Genomic DNA, 15864 nt, shown 5'->3' on the forward strand with positions numbered 1-15864 from the left:
AAAGAGATTGTGGGGGGATAATAATATTTATCTCTGATCAATTGAAAAACGATGTTGAATTCTTAAAAATACCGATGATTGTTTTATATGGGTTAAATTAAAAGTCAATTTGTTTAAAAGCAAGAGCGATGTTTTACTCTGTTTAGCATATAATGTGCCACAAGGAAGTAGTAGAGAAATGTTTGTTAATGAAAGCATATTTGATCTAATTTTAAACGATATGATTCAATTGCAATGTAATTTTAATAATAACTGTGAGTTTCTTGTTTGTGGTGACTTTAATTCAAGAATTGGTAGTAAACCTGATTATGTCGAAAATGATGGTTTACACCGTTTCAATTTATTACCAGATGATTAAGTTGTAGATATTATTTTACCGCGGATAAGTCAAGATAAAAATGAAAACGAGAATGGTAAATGTTAACTTGATTTTTGTAAAATGTCTGGTTTAAAAGTGTTAAATGGTAGAGTAGGGGCCGATTGTCAATTAGGAAAGTTTACTTGTGTAACGAATCGAGGATCGAGTGTTATTGATCTGGTTATGTGTACGCCGTTGTTATTTTCATGTATTGATCAGTTTGAAGTACTTGATTCGAATGTATTATCTGACCACTGTGTAGTACAATTTCACATGACTTCTGTTAAAAATAATTGTTGTGTTAATGACAGGGTTATAAATGAGTGCGATAAAGTACCGCAAGTATTCAAATGGGATAATGAAAAAAAAGATATATATATACAATCTTTCAATAATCCAGGAACTACTCAATGTTTGATTAATATATGTAATGATATCGATCTTACAAATAGTTCGGCGTCATTAGATAATTGTTTAGAAAAAATGTGTACTGTAATTGATGATGTCTGTTCACCTTTTTCAAAAAGACCATAAACACTCAAGTTAGAGGTAAACATCGCGATAATAACAGTAATCAATGGTTTAATGACGAGTGTCAAAGGGCAAAATCTGAATTTTATAATAACTTGAACATATATAGAACGGACAGGTCGGATGAAAATAGAATTTTGATGGTTCAATCCCGTAGCAACTATAAATGTTTAGTTAGAAAACATAAATATAATTATGATTTGGAGCAGAGAAAGATTTTAGAACATAACCGATTATTAGATGCAAAACAATATTGGAATTTATTAAAGGGATCGGTAAAGCCATGCAAGTCAGATAAATTAAAGACTGATGATTTTTTTTCGATACTTCAAATCCATTAATGATCCAGACACCCATTTTTATCAGCCAGATGAAGACATTTTGTTGTTTAATGAAAGATACCTAAATGAGGAATTTCAGGTAATGTTCGATGATTTAAACATTAAAATATCTCAAGACGAAATTAAAAAGGCATGTAAATCTTAAAAAAAAATGGTTAATCTGCTGGCCCTGATTACGTTTTAAATGAGTTTCTTAAACACGGTGTTACAAATGAATCCTCTCTTAGGGTTTTACATTTACTTTTTAATAAAATGTTTGATAAAGGTTATTTCCCAGAGGCTTGGAGCGAAGGATTTATTGTTCCGCTGCATAAGAAGGGGGATTTAGGTGACCCGAATAATTATTATAGAGGAATAACACTGTTAAGTACGATAAGAAAATTATTTAGTAAAATAATTAATAGTCGATTGAACATGTGGGGTGAAACATACAATGTGTACATAGAAGCTCAAGCCGGATACCGAAAAGGTATGGGAACAGTTGACAATATTTTTGTACTGCAGGGTATTATTAACCATATTTTAAAGGGATCTTTTCACGCTTTGGTAAATTGACAAAATTGAAAAAAATTGTTTCAGAATCGCACATTTTCGTTTTAGTTATGATATTTGTGAGGAAACAGTAATACTGAACATTTACCATGGTCTAATATAGCCATTATATGCATCTTTTGACGATTTTAAAACCTAAAAATTATAAAGCGTTGCAACGCGAAACGATTGAATAATTTGGAGAGTTCTGTTTTTGTCGTTAAATTTTGTGAAACTACGAAGATTGCTTATATAAGGTATAAAATACGATACATATGTGTACTCGGCGGAATAGCTCAGTTGGCTAAAGCGTTTTTACTTCAGGACTCTGGCAGGACTCCAGGGGTCACTGGTTCGAAACCTGGTCCGGGCAATGTTCTATTCCTTTTTTAAATTTTATTCTTGATTTTTTACTGGAGCTTTTACGATCCAATGTTTACATTTATCGATATAAAGCATTTAATGAATAAGTTAAAAAATGACGAAATCTGTGAAAAGGCCCCTTTAAAACAAAATAAAAAACTAAACACAGCTTTTGTCGATTTTACGAAAGCATTTGACTTTATAGTAAGAGATATCATATGGTATAAATTGATAAAATTAGGGGTACGTGGTAAAATGTTGAATATAGTTAGATCGATGTACAATGTTGTTTAATCAAAAATGAAATTTAATAATTAAACCAGTCACGATTCGTTTACATGCTATTTGGGAGTGAGACAAGGTGAATCTTTATCGCCATTTTTGTTCTCAATGTATTTCAATGATATCGAGGAACATGTTATGCTAAATAAGTTTGAAGGAGTTAATCTTGGTATGTTAAAACTTTTTTTATTGTTATATGCTGATGATATTGTATTATTTGCAGAATCGGAAGCCGGACTGCAAAATGGATTAGATTTATTAGAGCAGTATTGTACTAAATGGAAGCTATGCGTTAATGTGAATAAAACAAAAATATTGATTTTTAAAAAAGGAGGACAGAATAGACGAAATTTAAATTTTTATTACAAAGGACACATTGTAGAAATAGTGAATAGTTTTACATACCTAGGCATAGTATTTACCACTGGGGGTTCTTTTTCATTAACGTATGATGCACTCTCAGGACAGGCTCTTAAAGCAATATACAAGCTGAAATCTAATTTAGTTAAATACCCAGATATATCAGTTAATCATAGACTTGATCTTTTTAATAAATTATTGAACCTTTTCTAAGCTATGGTTGTGAAGTATGGGGGTTAAATAATAGTGTTCAGATAGAAAGAATACATATACGATACTGTAAACAAGTGTTAGGTGTGAGGTTGCAAACACAAAATAACTTCGTTTATGGAGAACTGGGACGTGTACCATCCGTTACTTGGTTGGTGTACGCCAAGGTGAAGGTAATGTCCCGTTTGCTCTTTTCTCTGTTTGTAGAGGACCTTGAATGTTTTTACAACATAATGTATCAAGTTAAACTATAGACGATATTTTACTCATGTAACTCCTTTTAGCAGATGACATGGCCATATTGGGTAAAATTCCCGAATAAGTCCAACCCCATTTTGGATAATCTTCTATTGTATTGTGATACTTGGGGTCATAAAGTAAACACTTCACAAACTAAACTACGTTTACGCCAAAAGGAAACATGGACATACGATGGCCATAGCATCAAAACAGTTAATAATTTTAATTACTCAGGTACTGTTATACATCATACAGGTAGTTTCACATTAAACCAAGAATTTTTAGTAGCTAAAGCCCTTAAAGCTATGAACACTCTTTTATTCAAGCGTAAAGTGTCTTAAACCTAAAATTCATTGTAAGTTATTTGATGCATTTGTTGGTTCGATTATTAATTATGCCTCCGAAACATGGGTTTTTACAAAGTCTAAAGAAATAGAACGTTTTCATTTAAAGTTATGTAAACGTATGCTACAAGTAAGACTCAACAGTTGTAATACATGTGTTTATGTAGAGTTGGGTAGATTAACCTTCTTTAGATTAATCGTTTTATAAGAATGTTAAAATAATGGTTTAAAATAAAATTTAGAAATCATATTATTCTCCATACTGTGTATGATATGAATATTTAAGAGTGTCATAAAGGACACATCAATTGGGTTTCACATATTAAAAAGCTGATAACCGATAGTTATGGATATGTTTTAAAAACCATAGCTCTGTGTGTGCTACTTCTTTTATATGCCAGTTTAGAAATAGACTTATAGATACATTTAAACAAGAATGGCATCGGCAAATAAAGTACAAGTCCTGTATTGGACATGTATAGAGTTTTTAAACAGAGAGGTATGCCTGCAATATTTACCACGCAAAGGAAGATACTGTTTATGTTGCAATAGTAGAGATATTAAAGATGAGTTTCATTTCGTTTGTATTTGTCCATGTTATAGTGTTATAAGACAAATAATACCTTAAACGTTATGTATATGTTAATCCATATGTGCTTAAGTATCACCAATTACTGACTTTTTCCGAAAAAACACGAATATGGTCAAGTTGTATAAACATATAAAGGAAACATTTGTAATTCGCAATTCATTGAGTAATAATACCATATAACCGTTATTTATTACACATTCTTTCTGTCATTTAAAGACTATATGTTTTGAAAGTTTACTTTTTGCATACTTTTAATTTGTATTGAACTTAAATATATTGAAAACGTGACATACTTATTTCTATACTGTGTGTATTAAGACGAGGTACTTATGTATAAGTCTTTATATAATGTTTGTTCTGTTCCGTTCTGCATAAAATGATAAAGTTTTTACGAACTGTTAACCTTACTATTATTTCACCTTGGCCTTTCTTTTTTAGCATTCATTATGTTGTTTTGGGAGCTTTGTGTATTCATTACGATTTATATTAAATTTGAACTTGTAATGCCGGCTTACTCATACTTACCCCTGACCAAATGGAGTGTTATACTCGTAAGTTTCTCTGAGGCTATACACGACTGCAGAAGCAGCCAATTGTATAAACGATGGTTTAAATTAACTGTTGTAATTTGATTACCGCAGTTATTTACATGGTAAGTTACCACCGTTTATTTTCATTTGTATAAACGATGGTTACTGCGCGGTTACCTAACCATTGAAATTTGTGAACTTACCGCAGTAAAATTACCAACAATGCAATACTAAACATGACGTCATTTTCGCGCAAATTGTCAATTTTACAGACAACGTTTAAACAATGGACTTTGCAAAACGGGCTAAAGCTTTTAGCGACAGAGAAATTGACGTGATTACAGATTTCATGAAAACAAACATTCACAAGCTTAGAGCGAACCATGGCTCGGGCGGTCCGGGCATGGTTGCTCGAGTAAGAGAAATCGGGGGTGAACTTTTAGCGGGGGTAAATGCTTGCGGCAACGGCCCCAGGACTCTCCAACAAGTAAAAATAAAGTGGAGAAACACGGTAAATATAGAATTAGTATGTCTTTTATTATAGATTTACATAAAAAGACGAATTTCTATTTAACGAGTGAAAGAGATTTAACTTATGACAAAATTAAGCACTAAGGGATATATATTTTGCCCGAGAGTGGCTCGAACCCTCGACTGCTTTAGTAAAAACACGTTGTTGTTTTTTTTGCAATTCATAGGTTAACAATTCACCTAGAAATGCAAGCATATTAAAGAAATTTAAGAGGCGAAATGAAATGTATCCACCTGTGTTATATTTATTTTAGACAAAAAACGCGAAATCCGAGGTTTCAAGAGAGCGAAACCACGCTGCCGCTACGGGGGAGGACCGTCACTGCCAGAGATGTCACAAACCTCGCAGGCGGTGGCGAGTCTTTTCGCAACCTCGGCCTCTTTTCACGGCATCGTGGACGACGCAGATACCGTCATCGGTTTGTTCAATATTGTTTGAAGATTAAAATAATATACATGAAAGATATTCCCGATATTTCATCTACATAAATAAATATGTTTAACATACCCAAATATAATCAATACCAGTATGAAAAATAATCGAATAATTTAAACGATTTCGTTTCATACCTTGTGCTATTAATTATCCATTGATGATTGTCATTGATACATAAGATCCTTTCCAATCATTTTCGAAACAAAATCAGTTACACTCTTAACACATTCACGCATTAATTTAAATTAAATCCAAATCGTTTTAGCGGTTACTCCTCCATCGCCGAGTTTCCTGGGGCTGCCCATGATTGATATTATTACCGCCATGGACATCCCAGATCCCTTCGGTGTGGCGGAAACCGTTGAAGACAGTAAGTAGGCCTACAAACACTTAAAACTGCATCCTTTAAAGGGATCTTTTCACGGTTTGGTAAATTGACAAAATTGAAAAGAGTTGTTTCAGATTCGCAAATTTTCGTTTTAGTTATGATATTTGTGAGGAAACAGTATTACTGAACATTTACCATAGTCAAATATAGCCATTATATCTATCTTTTGACGATTTGAAAACCTAAACATTATACAGCTTTGCAACGCGAAACGATTGAATAATTTGGAGAGTTCTGTTGTTGTCGTTTAAATTGACGAAACTACGAAGATTGCTTATATAAGGTATAAAATACATACACTGTGTATACCCGGCGGAATAGCCGAGAGGGCTGCGTTTTTGTTTCAGACTAACTCCAGGACTCCGGGGGTCACTGGTTCGAGCCCTGGTACCGGCTACTTTTTTATACTTTTTTTAAATTTTTATTCTTGATTTTTTACCGGTGCTTTTAACATCCAATGTTTACATTTATCAATATAAAGCATTTAATGACAAACTTCAAAATATGCCGAAATCTGTGAAACGGCCCCTTTAACGTTTAAGCACCGAAATGCGACTGTCCACTTCAACATCCACAGACTGAATGACGTTTACTTTACACAGCGACTGTTCCAAAAATATTTGGGTGAACTCAATTTTTATTATTTGACACGTGCTTTGTGTAAATAGAAAGTTTTTCCTTAGTTATAATTATATCAAAAGTGCACAAATATTCGCCACTTATACGTTTGATGCACATATATGTTTGAAAATGCGGTTTTGATAAGTTCCATGCTATTCATATGAATATGTGTAGTTTTTTCTTCGCAAAATTTACCCGTGTTATTAATGAGCGATTCCAAAAAGACACCGTGTTGGTGCAATGTGTAGGGGTCAAATGAGGGGAAACTTATTTATCGTAATAGATTCAGATTTGTTTAATTTAATTTCGTCAAAAACCAAGGAAAAAACTACCGGTAAGTTCTTTCATCAAAATTATTAAAGTCTTTAAAGGAACATGTACGAAATAATATTTTTTATTTGTAAATTTTAACATTGCCTATATTATTTATTATAATGAATTGTATACATTATGAAATGTAATGCTACTATTACAAATACTTCTTGCAGTACCACTAACATTACAAGTGCTACAACTACCAGTACAAATACTATGCTACTGCTACTTCTAGTGCTACTATATCTACTACCACTGCTTCATCTAGTGCTAAGTACTAATACTACTTCTACTGCTACTACTCATACTTATGAAACTACTACTTTTACTACTTCTACTACAACCTCCACCACTACCACCACCACATTTTCTTCTTTTTTCCTCTTTTATTCAGTTAAATAACTTAAAATTAAAATATATTCGAATATTTGTTGTTCAATTCTAGCAAATCTGTTACATCAGCCTCAACAGAAATGTCCAGTGACAGAAGCAGAAAGAGGTATACATTGGAATTTGTAAACTTGAGTACTATAATTATTGATAAATCAGGACTATTCTTTTTGTGGGATTATTTTTTTAATTGGCAAGTTCATGAAATGTTAATGCTCGATATCATTATGTATTTTTGTTTAACCTTCAATTTCATTAAAAGAATGTGCATTAAAATGTAAGATCAATTACTTGTTATTTGGGACATACTTTTTGAACATTGTTCTTTGTGACATACTTTTTGAACATTGTTCTTTAAGGACTCTCAAAGATGCCCAATTAGAGGCACTGGAAAGCCGGACAGAGATGAGCAGAGCGGGAGCAGAATGCTTCAGAAAGTGGTCCGGCTTGCAGACTTACTTAAAGACAAATTAGAAAAACATTAAAAACATTATTCGTGTTAATGTTATTTTACTGTTAACTCTTTTTCTTTGATTCATTGATTTGTTAATAACAACAACAGTTAATATAATATTATTTATTTGACTTCATTATGTTCATGTATTTTCACAATGTTAATTGCAATAAAAAATTCATTTTCCTTTACAAAGTTGTTACTGTTTAGAAACAATGCAAAGCTTGTAGTGCACATAAATTGCACTATTTCTTTATAAAAATTACAGAAGAAATAATGGCATTTACATGTAAACAAGAATAGCAAATGCATGTGATATTTTAAAATTGAACATTAAATAAATAAAAAAACATCATCAAAACTCTTTAACATCATACAAAATACTGTTCAATCAATCGATTTCTAACACTACGTCCGTTCAATGGTACATCAAAGTTCTGTACGTCCGGTTGTTCGTCAAGGTCGTCTTGAATATCCGGGTTCGGTTCCCCCCACATCCGTCTCATGTTGTGAAGTACAGCGCACGCCAACACTATCCTCGTTACCTTTGCAGGCTTCATTCTAATCTGAAAAATGCCATAATGTATTTGTAATTAATAATTAAATACTAATAATAACAAGAAAATTCGTTGAAATAATATGACAAACGGATGAACAACGCCAAAACAATCTCATTCAGATAAAGAGTACGGATGGACAACGCCAAAACAGATAAAATTATGGCAGAATAAAGGACAGACAAGTCAGCGACTATATGCTCTCCCTTGTTGGAGCACAAAATCTATAACCTGTAATTTCTAAGTACAAAGATGTATACTAATCCTAGAAAAATGCTGGTCACTTTAGAAGTTTAGCGTACGACATTACATCAAGCATTTGTGTAACCTTGACCCTTGATGTGAATGGTATGACCTTACATGAAGTATATTTTGTTAGGTGGACCATAACCCTAGACATGAACCATGACCTTACCCCGAGATATGAATCTGACACACAGCAAGGAAGAAGAGGGGGGAGAATTATGGAAGGTTATTACAGAATCCATTGATGCATAGAACAATAATGGCTAAATAATAAAGTATCATGACTCTGGCTCATGTGTTAATGGAGATAAAACTCTAAGCTGCTATTAAAAAGCATTTTTTTCAAGATACAAAGAGCCTTAACTCCGTTATTAACAGATGGTGTACAATGCCATTAGGCGTGCCTTATCCATATATACTCATACCAAGTTTCAATGAAATCCCCCAAAGCTCTTCCAAGATATGGCTCCGGCAATAAAGTGCCGAACAGACGGAGGAACGGACGGGCAACACCAAAACAATATCCATTCGCCTATGGCGGACTATAATAATTAATTTAAAAATAAAATTCTTACTGCATTATTCACATAATATGTTAGTCATTATTTTCATATTGGCAATCTTGGCAGTAAATACTTAAGTATGCATTCATGACAATTATATATTAGTATAAACAAGGATGTTGAATATGAACTGAAGTACCAATTATTTAATATCAACCTTCATTAACGTTGCTTTTAAATCTTCCTGGATAAAATATTAATGAATCTTGATTTTTTACTGCTTTTGTATTGACAAACATATGCTATTCATTCAATTATTAAATTTATTATTATTTAATCAAATATTAAATTTACCTCCACATGCAATATATGGAAGGTTCGCTCCCAAACCCTAAAGCACCTCTCAATAATATTTCTCGTGCTCGTGTGTGCCTGGTTATGTACCGCACCTCGGCTTCATTTCCTGTGGTAATGGTGGCAATAATGATTATTATATCATGCTCATAATAATTAATCTTTTTTTAATTTAACCTTATTTTTTTAACAGCATATTAGTATTTATGTTGTTTTTATTGTATTAAGCAATTTATTATCTAATAATTATTACAGGTAATATCTTTATGAGTATTTAATAAATAAATCATATTATTGATATAATAAAAATCATTTTTACCTAGATTATTTTGCAAATTATACCAACAATAGAAAGGATTTTGTTAAATAAACTGGTTTTAACAAATTATGATTTTTAAAATCACAACTAATCTTACTTGGATGCAATATGGGTGTCATTAGGAATGGTCGACAGGGATATCCGCTGTCGCCTAACAACCAACCACGTCCAGGATCATAGATATATATATATATATATATAGCAAATCACGAATATCAAAACAAATACCTATTTATCAAATAATTTTAATAATTTATTTGATTACTAGAGTTGCGAAACCTTAAGGGTTTCGCGGGATGGAATGAGTGGGGACTAAACAAGAGCTGTCAAAGGACAGCGCGCTCGACTATTCGAGTGCTTGACATTATAACGTAAGCCATTATGGGGAAAATTTTCATATTCAATAATTTATAAGATGATCTTTCGAAGATAAAAAAAGGGGAAACAAAAAAATCGGGGGGGGGGGGGGTAGGGGGGTTTAGAGGGGGGTATAATGTGGGGTGTGGTCATTTATTAGACTATGTTTCTGAAAATAAAAAAAGGAAACAAATTTTTTTGGGGGGATGGGAGGGTAGGGGGGTTGAGAGGGGGGTATAATGTGGGGCGTGGTCATTTATTAGATGATCTTTCAAAAATTTAAAAAGGAAAACAAATTTTAAAAACTGGGGCGGGGTTATTGTTTGGGTGGAATCCATTGTGGTATACAGGTAAGTGTTGGTTTGTCAAATTATTAATAAAATCTGATCATAGATAAAGAAGTTATGGCAATGTAAGCAAAGTGTTCAATTATCTAAGTATAAAAGGGGCAATAATTCTGTCAAAATGCTTGATACAGTTGTCTGCTCTTCTTATATTGGATTCAGTGTTATAACGGAGAGCGTTATATTGGAGTTACAGTGTATGTTGGGGTCATGTTGGTAAACAAGTATGCAAAATATGAAAGCAATATGTCAAGGGGCAAAGGAAATATTTGGGGTAGTACACAAACATTAACATAGCTTTATCAATAATATTTATATTCTAAGTATAAAAGGGGCAATAATTCTGTCAAAATGCTTGATACAGTGGTCTGCTCTTGTTTATAGGTTTGGGTCATGTTGGTAAACAAGTATGCAAAATATGAAAGCAATATGTCAAGGGACATCGGAAATATTTGTGTTAGTAGCAAACTTTAACATTTGCACGCTAACGCCGACGCCGGGGTGAGTAGGAAAGCTCCACTTTATATTTCATATAATAGTCGAACTAAAAATGTGGGTTCGAAAATTTTGAGTAAGAAAAATGTGAGGACAAAAATTTTGGGTACAAAACAAAGGTGGGTACGAAAATTTTGGTTACGAAATAAAAATGTGGGTACGAAAATTGTGGGTACAATGGGTCAATGTTAAGGTTTTAGCATGGCAGACGCCGGACGGCGAAAAGACACGACATGACACGATGAGCTGGCTATGGCAATACCTCAGGTATGCTCCGAAAACAGCCGAGCTCATATGCATAAGTCAGTGAGTAATACTCAATAAAAGCTAGTCACGGCGTATAAAATCAGAACCACTGGGCCGAATCTGCTGAAACTTGGCGGCATTATAGATTATAGTCCAAACAAGCTACAGAATGAGCTAGTCCATATAAACGGACTCCCAGAGCCTTTGATAATGTTTTGCTTTGGCGGCTCTGGGAGCCCATATGCACCCCTTCATAAACATGGGTGCAGTTTAGCGCAGCGAATCCGTGCGCTTTACTAAAGGACGCTAGGCGCGGGAAACGTTAACTGTCAAGTGAACGTGACTCGATTGGCTGACCCGTTATACAAAATTAGGCAACTTACTGGCACAATTCCCACCGATTGGATGACACGTTATGCAAAATGAGTCAACCAAATGGCACACTTCCTATCCGCCCTGCGATTTTACATAACTTAGAATCATTTTCGATTCATAAAACCGTTTATTAGTGGATACAGTTTTATTTATACGACGTTTGCTGTTAATTGCAATTATGTAAAACTACTGCTAAGCATTTAATATTTGCTACGAGGATTGTGGTATTTTGTCTCATTTACCTGTCGGTTAATACGCCGACGGATAACGCATCGTCGGACAACAGCAGACCTTGGTGTACCGGTATATCCTGCTGTACCTTCTCTGTTGCTGTGGCAGTAACTGCAAGTAAGGGTACCTCTGTCAGGCTGCGCAGTTCCCCAATTTGTCGGAACTCTGGTCGGAAATCTTCGCCCCTAATAATGTTATACTGTTAATAAGTACAATTTATTAGCTCATCTATTTTTTGAAAAAAAATTATGAGCTATTGTCATCACCTTGGCTTCGGCGTCGGCGTCCGGTTAAGTTTTGCGTTTAGGTCCACTTTTCTCTGAAAGTATCAATGCTATTGCATTCAAACTTGGTACACTTACTAACTATCATAAGGGGACTGGGCAGGCAAAGTTGGATAACTCTGGCGTGCATTTTGACAGAATTATGTGCCCTTTTTATACTATGAAAATTGAAAATTTTGGTTAAGTTTTGTGTTTAGGTCCATTTTATTCCTTAAGTATCAAAGCTATTGCTTTCATACTTGCAACACTTACTAACTATCATAAGGGGACTGTGCAGGCAAAGTAATGTAACTCTGACTGGCATTTTGACAGAATTATGTGCCCTTTTTATACTTAGAAAATTGAAAATTTGGTTAAGTTTTGTGTTTAGGTCCACTTTATTCCTACAGTATCAAAGCTATTGCTTTCATACGTGCAACACTTATCAACTATCATAAGGGGACTGTGCAGGCAAAGTTATGTAACTCTGACTGGCATTTGGACGGAATTATGGGCCCTTTATACTTAGAAAATTGAAAATTTGGTTAAGTTTTGTGTTTTAGTCCTCTTTACCCCTAAAGTATCATAGATATTGCTTCCATACTTGGAACACTCGAAAAATATCATAAGGGTACAGTAAAAGGACAAGTTGCATAACTCTGGTTGTCATTTTTATGGAATTATGGCCCTTTTTTACTTAGTAACTTTGAATATATGGTTAAATTTTGTGTTTCGATCAACTTTACTTCTAAAGTATCAAGGCTATTGCTTTCAAACTTCAAATACTTTCATGCTATCATGAGGTTACTGTACCTGGCAAGTTGAATTTTACCTTGACCTTTGAATGACCTTGACTCTCAAGGTCAAATTATTAAATTTTGCTAAAATTGCCATAACTTCTTTATTTATGATTAGATTTGATTGATACTTGGACAAAACTACTCTTATCTGACATACCACAATAGACTCCACCCAAACCATCCCCCGTGCCCTCCGCCCCCCCCCCCACCGAATCCCCCCCTATTATTATTTTTTTAAATCATCTCACAAATGACCATCACACCCTCACACTATACCCCCCCACCGACCCCCCCCCCGAATTATTTTTTGGAAACGGTTAAAAAACACAAATATTTATTTTTATTATTTTATGTTTGAAATACTTCCAACCATCGCACCCAAGAATCACCCCCCACCCCACCCCCTCCCCCAACCCCCCGAATCCACCCCCTATTTTTTTTTTAAGATCATCTCACAAATGACGACCACACCCTGACACTATACCCCCCCCACCCCACCCCCCAATTTTTTTTTTTGAAACGGTTAAAAATACAAATATTTATTTTTATTATTTCATGTTTGAAATACCGTCCAACCATCGCACCCAAGAATCCCCCACCCACCCTCCCACCCCCCACCTGAATTTTTTTTTTGCATTTTTTTCCGCATTTTTGGAAGATAATGTAATAAATGTCCACACACCCACACTATACACCCCTCTTCACTCCACCCCTCCCTCCTTTGTGATTGAAAATGAGAGTCCCTTCACCTTTAAAAAGAAAATAGATGAGCGGTCTGCACCCGCAAGGCGCTGCTCTTGTTTTTGTTTTGTTCTCATATAGAAAAATATTTAGACATAATTGTGTTTACATATCGGTATAAAAAAACATAAATACCTTTAATGCTGGGTACAAAGGTATAAACCTATTATACATAATTTAACACGACGTGTAATTACATAAGTACTGCTAAACAAGTCGCCTGATCTTCATAAGTACTGTGTACACGTTATGCTATAAGTATTATTCGCGTATCGTGTTTCGTATATAGATGTTGAGTTCTGTTGTATTAAAACACGTACAATTGCGACACACAATGAGCTTTGTCAACGGCCAGCAGGCATAGTCTTTCTTTCATCTCGGGGCTGAGGATGAGTTTGCGCCAGGTTGGGGATCGCAGGGCTTCCGGTGTGGTACTGCAGCGTAGACTGCAAGAGGGCTGATAAGAGGGCTGCCCGTAAACCGTACGCCGATGCAAAATTCCGGTATACACAGAGGCTGGTTTGGGAAAGCCTCAACGATCTATGTCGGAGAGACGCGGTACGTCACAATGACGGAAATACGATTGTGGCATTCTGGAAATCAGACTTGTTGCAGTTCTTTCTTCGCAACCATCCGAAGTACATTATACTAGGTCATCGACTAATATCATGTAAGCTTACGCAATAACTTGACTACTATTTACGTCCCACGATGGTTCTACTTGTACGCTTTTAAACAACATCAACATACGTATATATCATCTTTGTGTGTGGGGCTTGGGGTGCGTGCGTGTGCATTGAGTTCTTCTCAGATGTCCTTAAACAGTATCTGATATATCTTTCCAGCAATGAACGGATGGTTGCCAGAACGTCTAAGAAATGACCTCATATGGAATCGAACCGTCAATCTGCCAGGTGGGATCGGTAACAAGCTGGAGGCGGACCTTGTCAACGAATTCCTAAATCGAGAGTTTAAAGGTAATTCAAATATAAAACGTTTCTGAACGAATGACATTTTGCAGCATGCTATTTAAAATATCTTAGAGTCTTGCTTATACACGGACTCAATTAAGTCAAAGTCTATGGAGATATTCTATATCTTTTGATAGTTATGCATTTTTATTTTATCTATTTAATTAATAAAAACGACCGTGCTGCATTTGCATTGTTATTTTCATCAGAGAGCATTAGCTCGGTTGGAGCCAGAACGACTGCGGACACCCTGGAAAGGCACGGAAAGATTGCCGGTGGCTTCTCCAGAAAAGTTCAGGAGACTTACACCAACCTTTTCGAGAATGGCGTCAAACAGTTCTCCGGGGAAAAAGAATTCCGCCGGGAAGAGGACTTAAAAGCCATCGTCACTTTTTTTACAAGCAGAGAATCTATGCAGAGTCGTCGGAACGAGGTCCCATAAAACATTTACAAATATGCAAAGCGAAAAACGATCGGTATCGCGGAAAACTTTTGTGACAAAGATGAGGCAGCTTTCGCAGAAATTGGACAGTAGATGGTGGTTGGGTGAAGGAGGTTGTTCGTTAATTATGTACATATGGGAAATTACAAGTGCATGATTGTATTTTGTTTTACAATACATCTCTATATGCAAAACAATTTTATTTTGTTATCATATTTAGGTTTTACTCATATGTGCTCATATAATTCTTAATTATTATTTGTATTGTGTTACGTATAATGTTGAATATATTTCTTTCTGCATAATACTAACTTTTTTTATTTTATGTTATTAATTTTATAATTTTACTCCGTAATGTTACACAGCTTAAACGAAATGACCGCCGTTGTTCATTTAATTATATAACGGACATTCTGATAGTCTTCTTGTTATATCAATCAAAGTATGAAATGAAAACATACTATCGTAACATATTTTAAGAGCATCATTTCGGGTTGTAGAAACCACACTAAGGAAATTTAATGTAGATAGCTTCGTTGGCCGTGACATGAACTAAGTTTACCAGTTTATTATTAGACTCACCACATTAACAAATGCGATATGAGGTATAAAAATACCAATACAGACAAAATACAACACATACAACAAAAATATTAACAAAACAAAACATGTTGTTTGCCGGATGGCTAACGTATACTGTTCAGAACTGCATTAAAAACTTGCCTATATTCAATAGTGTTATGTAGCCTTAAGTCGACAACCATAACCATATTCGACACAGAATAACCTGTTTCAAATTTCAA

The 15864-nt window shown here is 34.5% G+C and overlaps 1 protein-coding gene across 1 annotated transcript in view; it reads left to right on the top strand.

Moving 5' to 3' along the window:
• LOC127849656 (heat shock 70 kDa protein 12A-like) overlaps positions 1-15061 on the top strand; it is a 38533-nt gene extending 23472 nt beyond the window's left edge. Inside the window, exons 10-14 of the mRNA XM_052382403.1 lie at positions 5468-5632; positions 5915-6019; positions 7419-7472; positions 14494-14625; positions 14829-15061. Of these exons, the coding sequence (XP_052238363.1) occupies positions 5468-5632; positions 5915-6019; positions 7419-7472; positions 14494-14625; positions 14829-15061 (689 nt within the window). The remainder of the gene's footprint in view (positions 1-5467; positions 5633-5914; positions 6020-7418; positions 7473-14493; positions 14626-14828) is intronic.
• The last annotated feature ends 803 nt before the right edge of the window (positions 15062-15864 follow it).

Source organism: Dreissena polymorpha, chromosome 11 (assembly GCF_020536995.1).
Source record: "Dreissena polymorpha isolate Duluth1 chromosome 11, UMN_Dpol_1.0, whole genome shotgun sequence".
In the NCBI taxonomy this organism is placed as follows: domain Eukaryota; kingdom Metazoa; phylum Mollusca; class Bivalvia; order Myida; family Dreissenidae; genus Dreissena; species Dreissena polymorpha.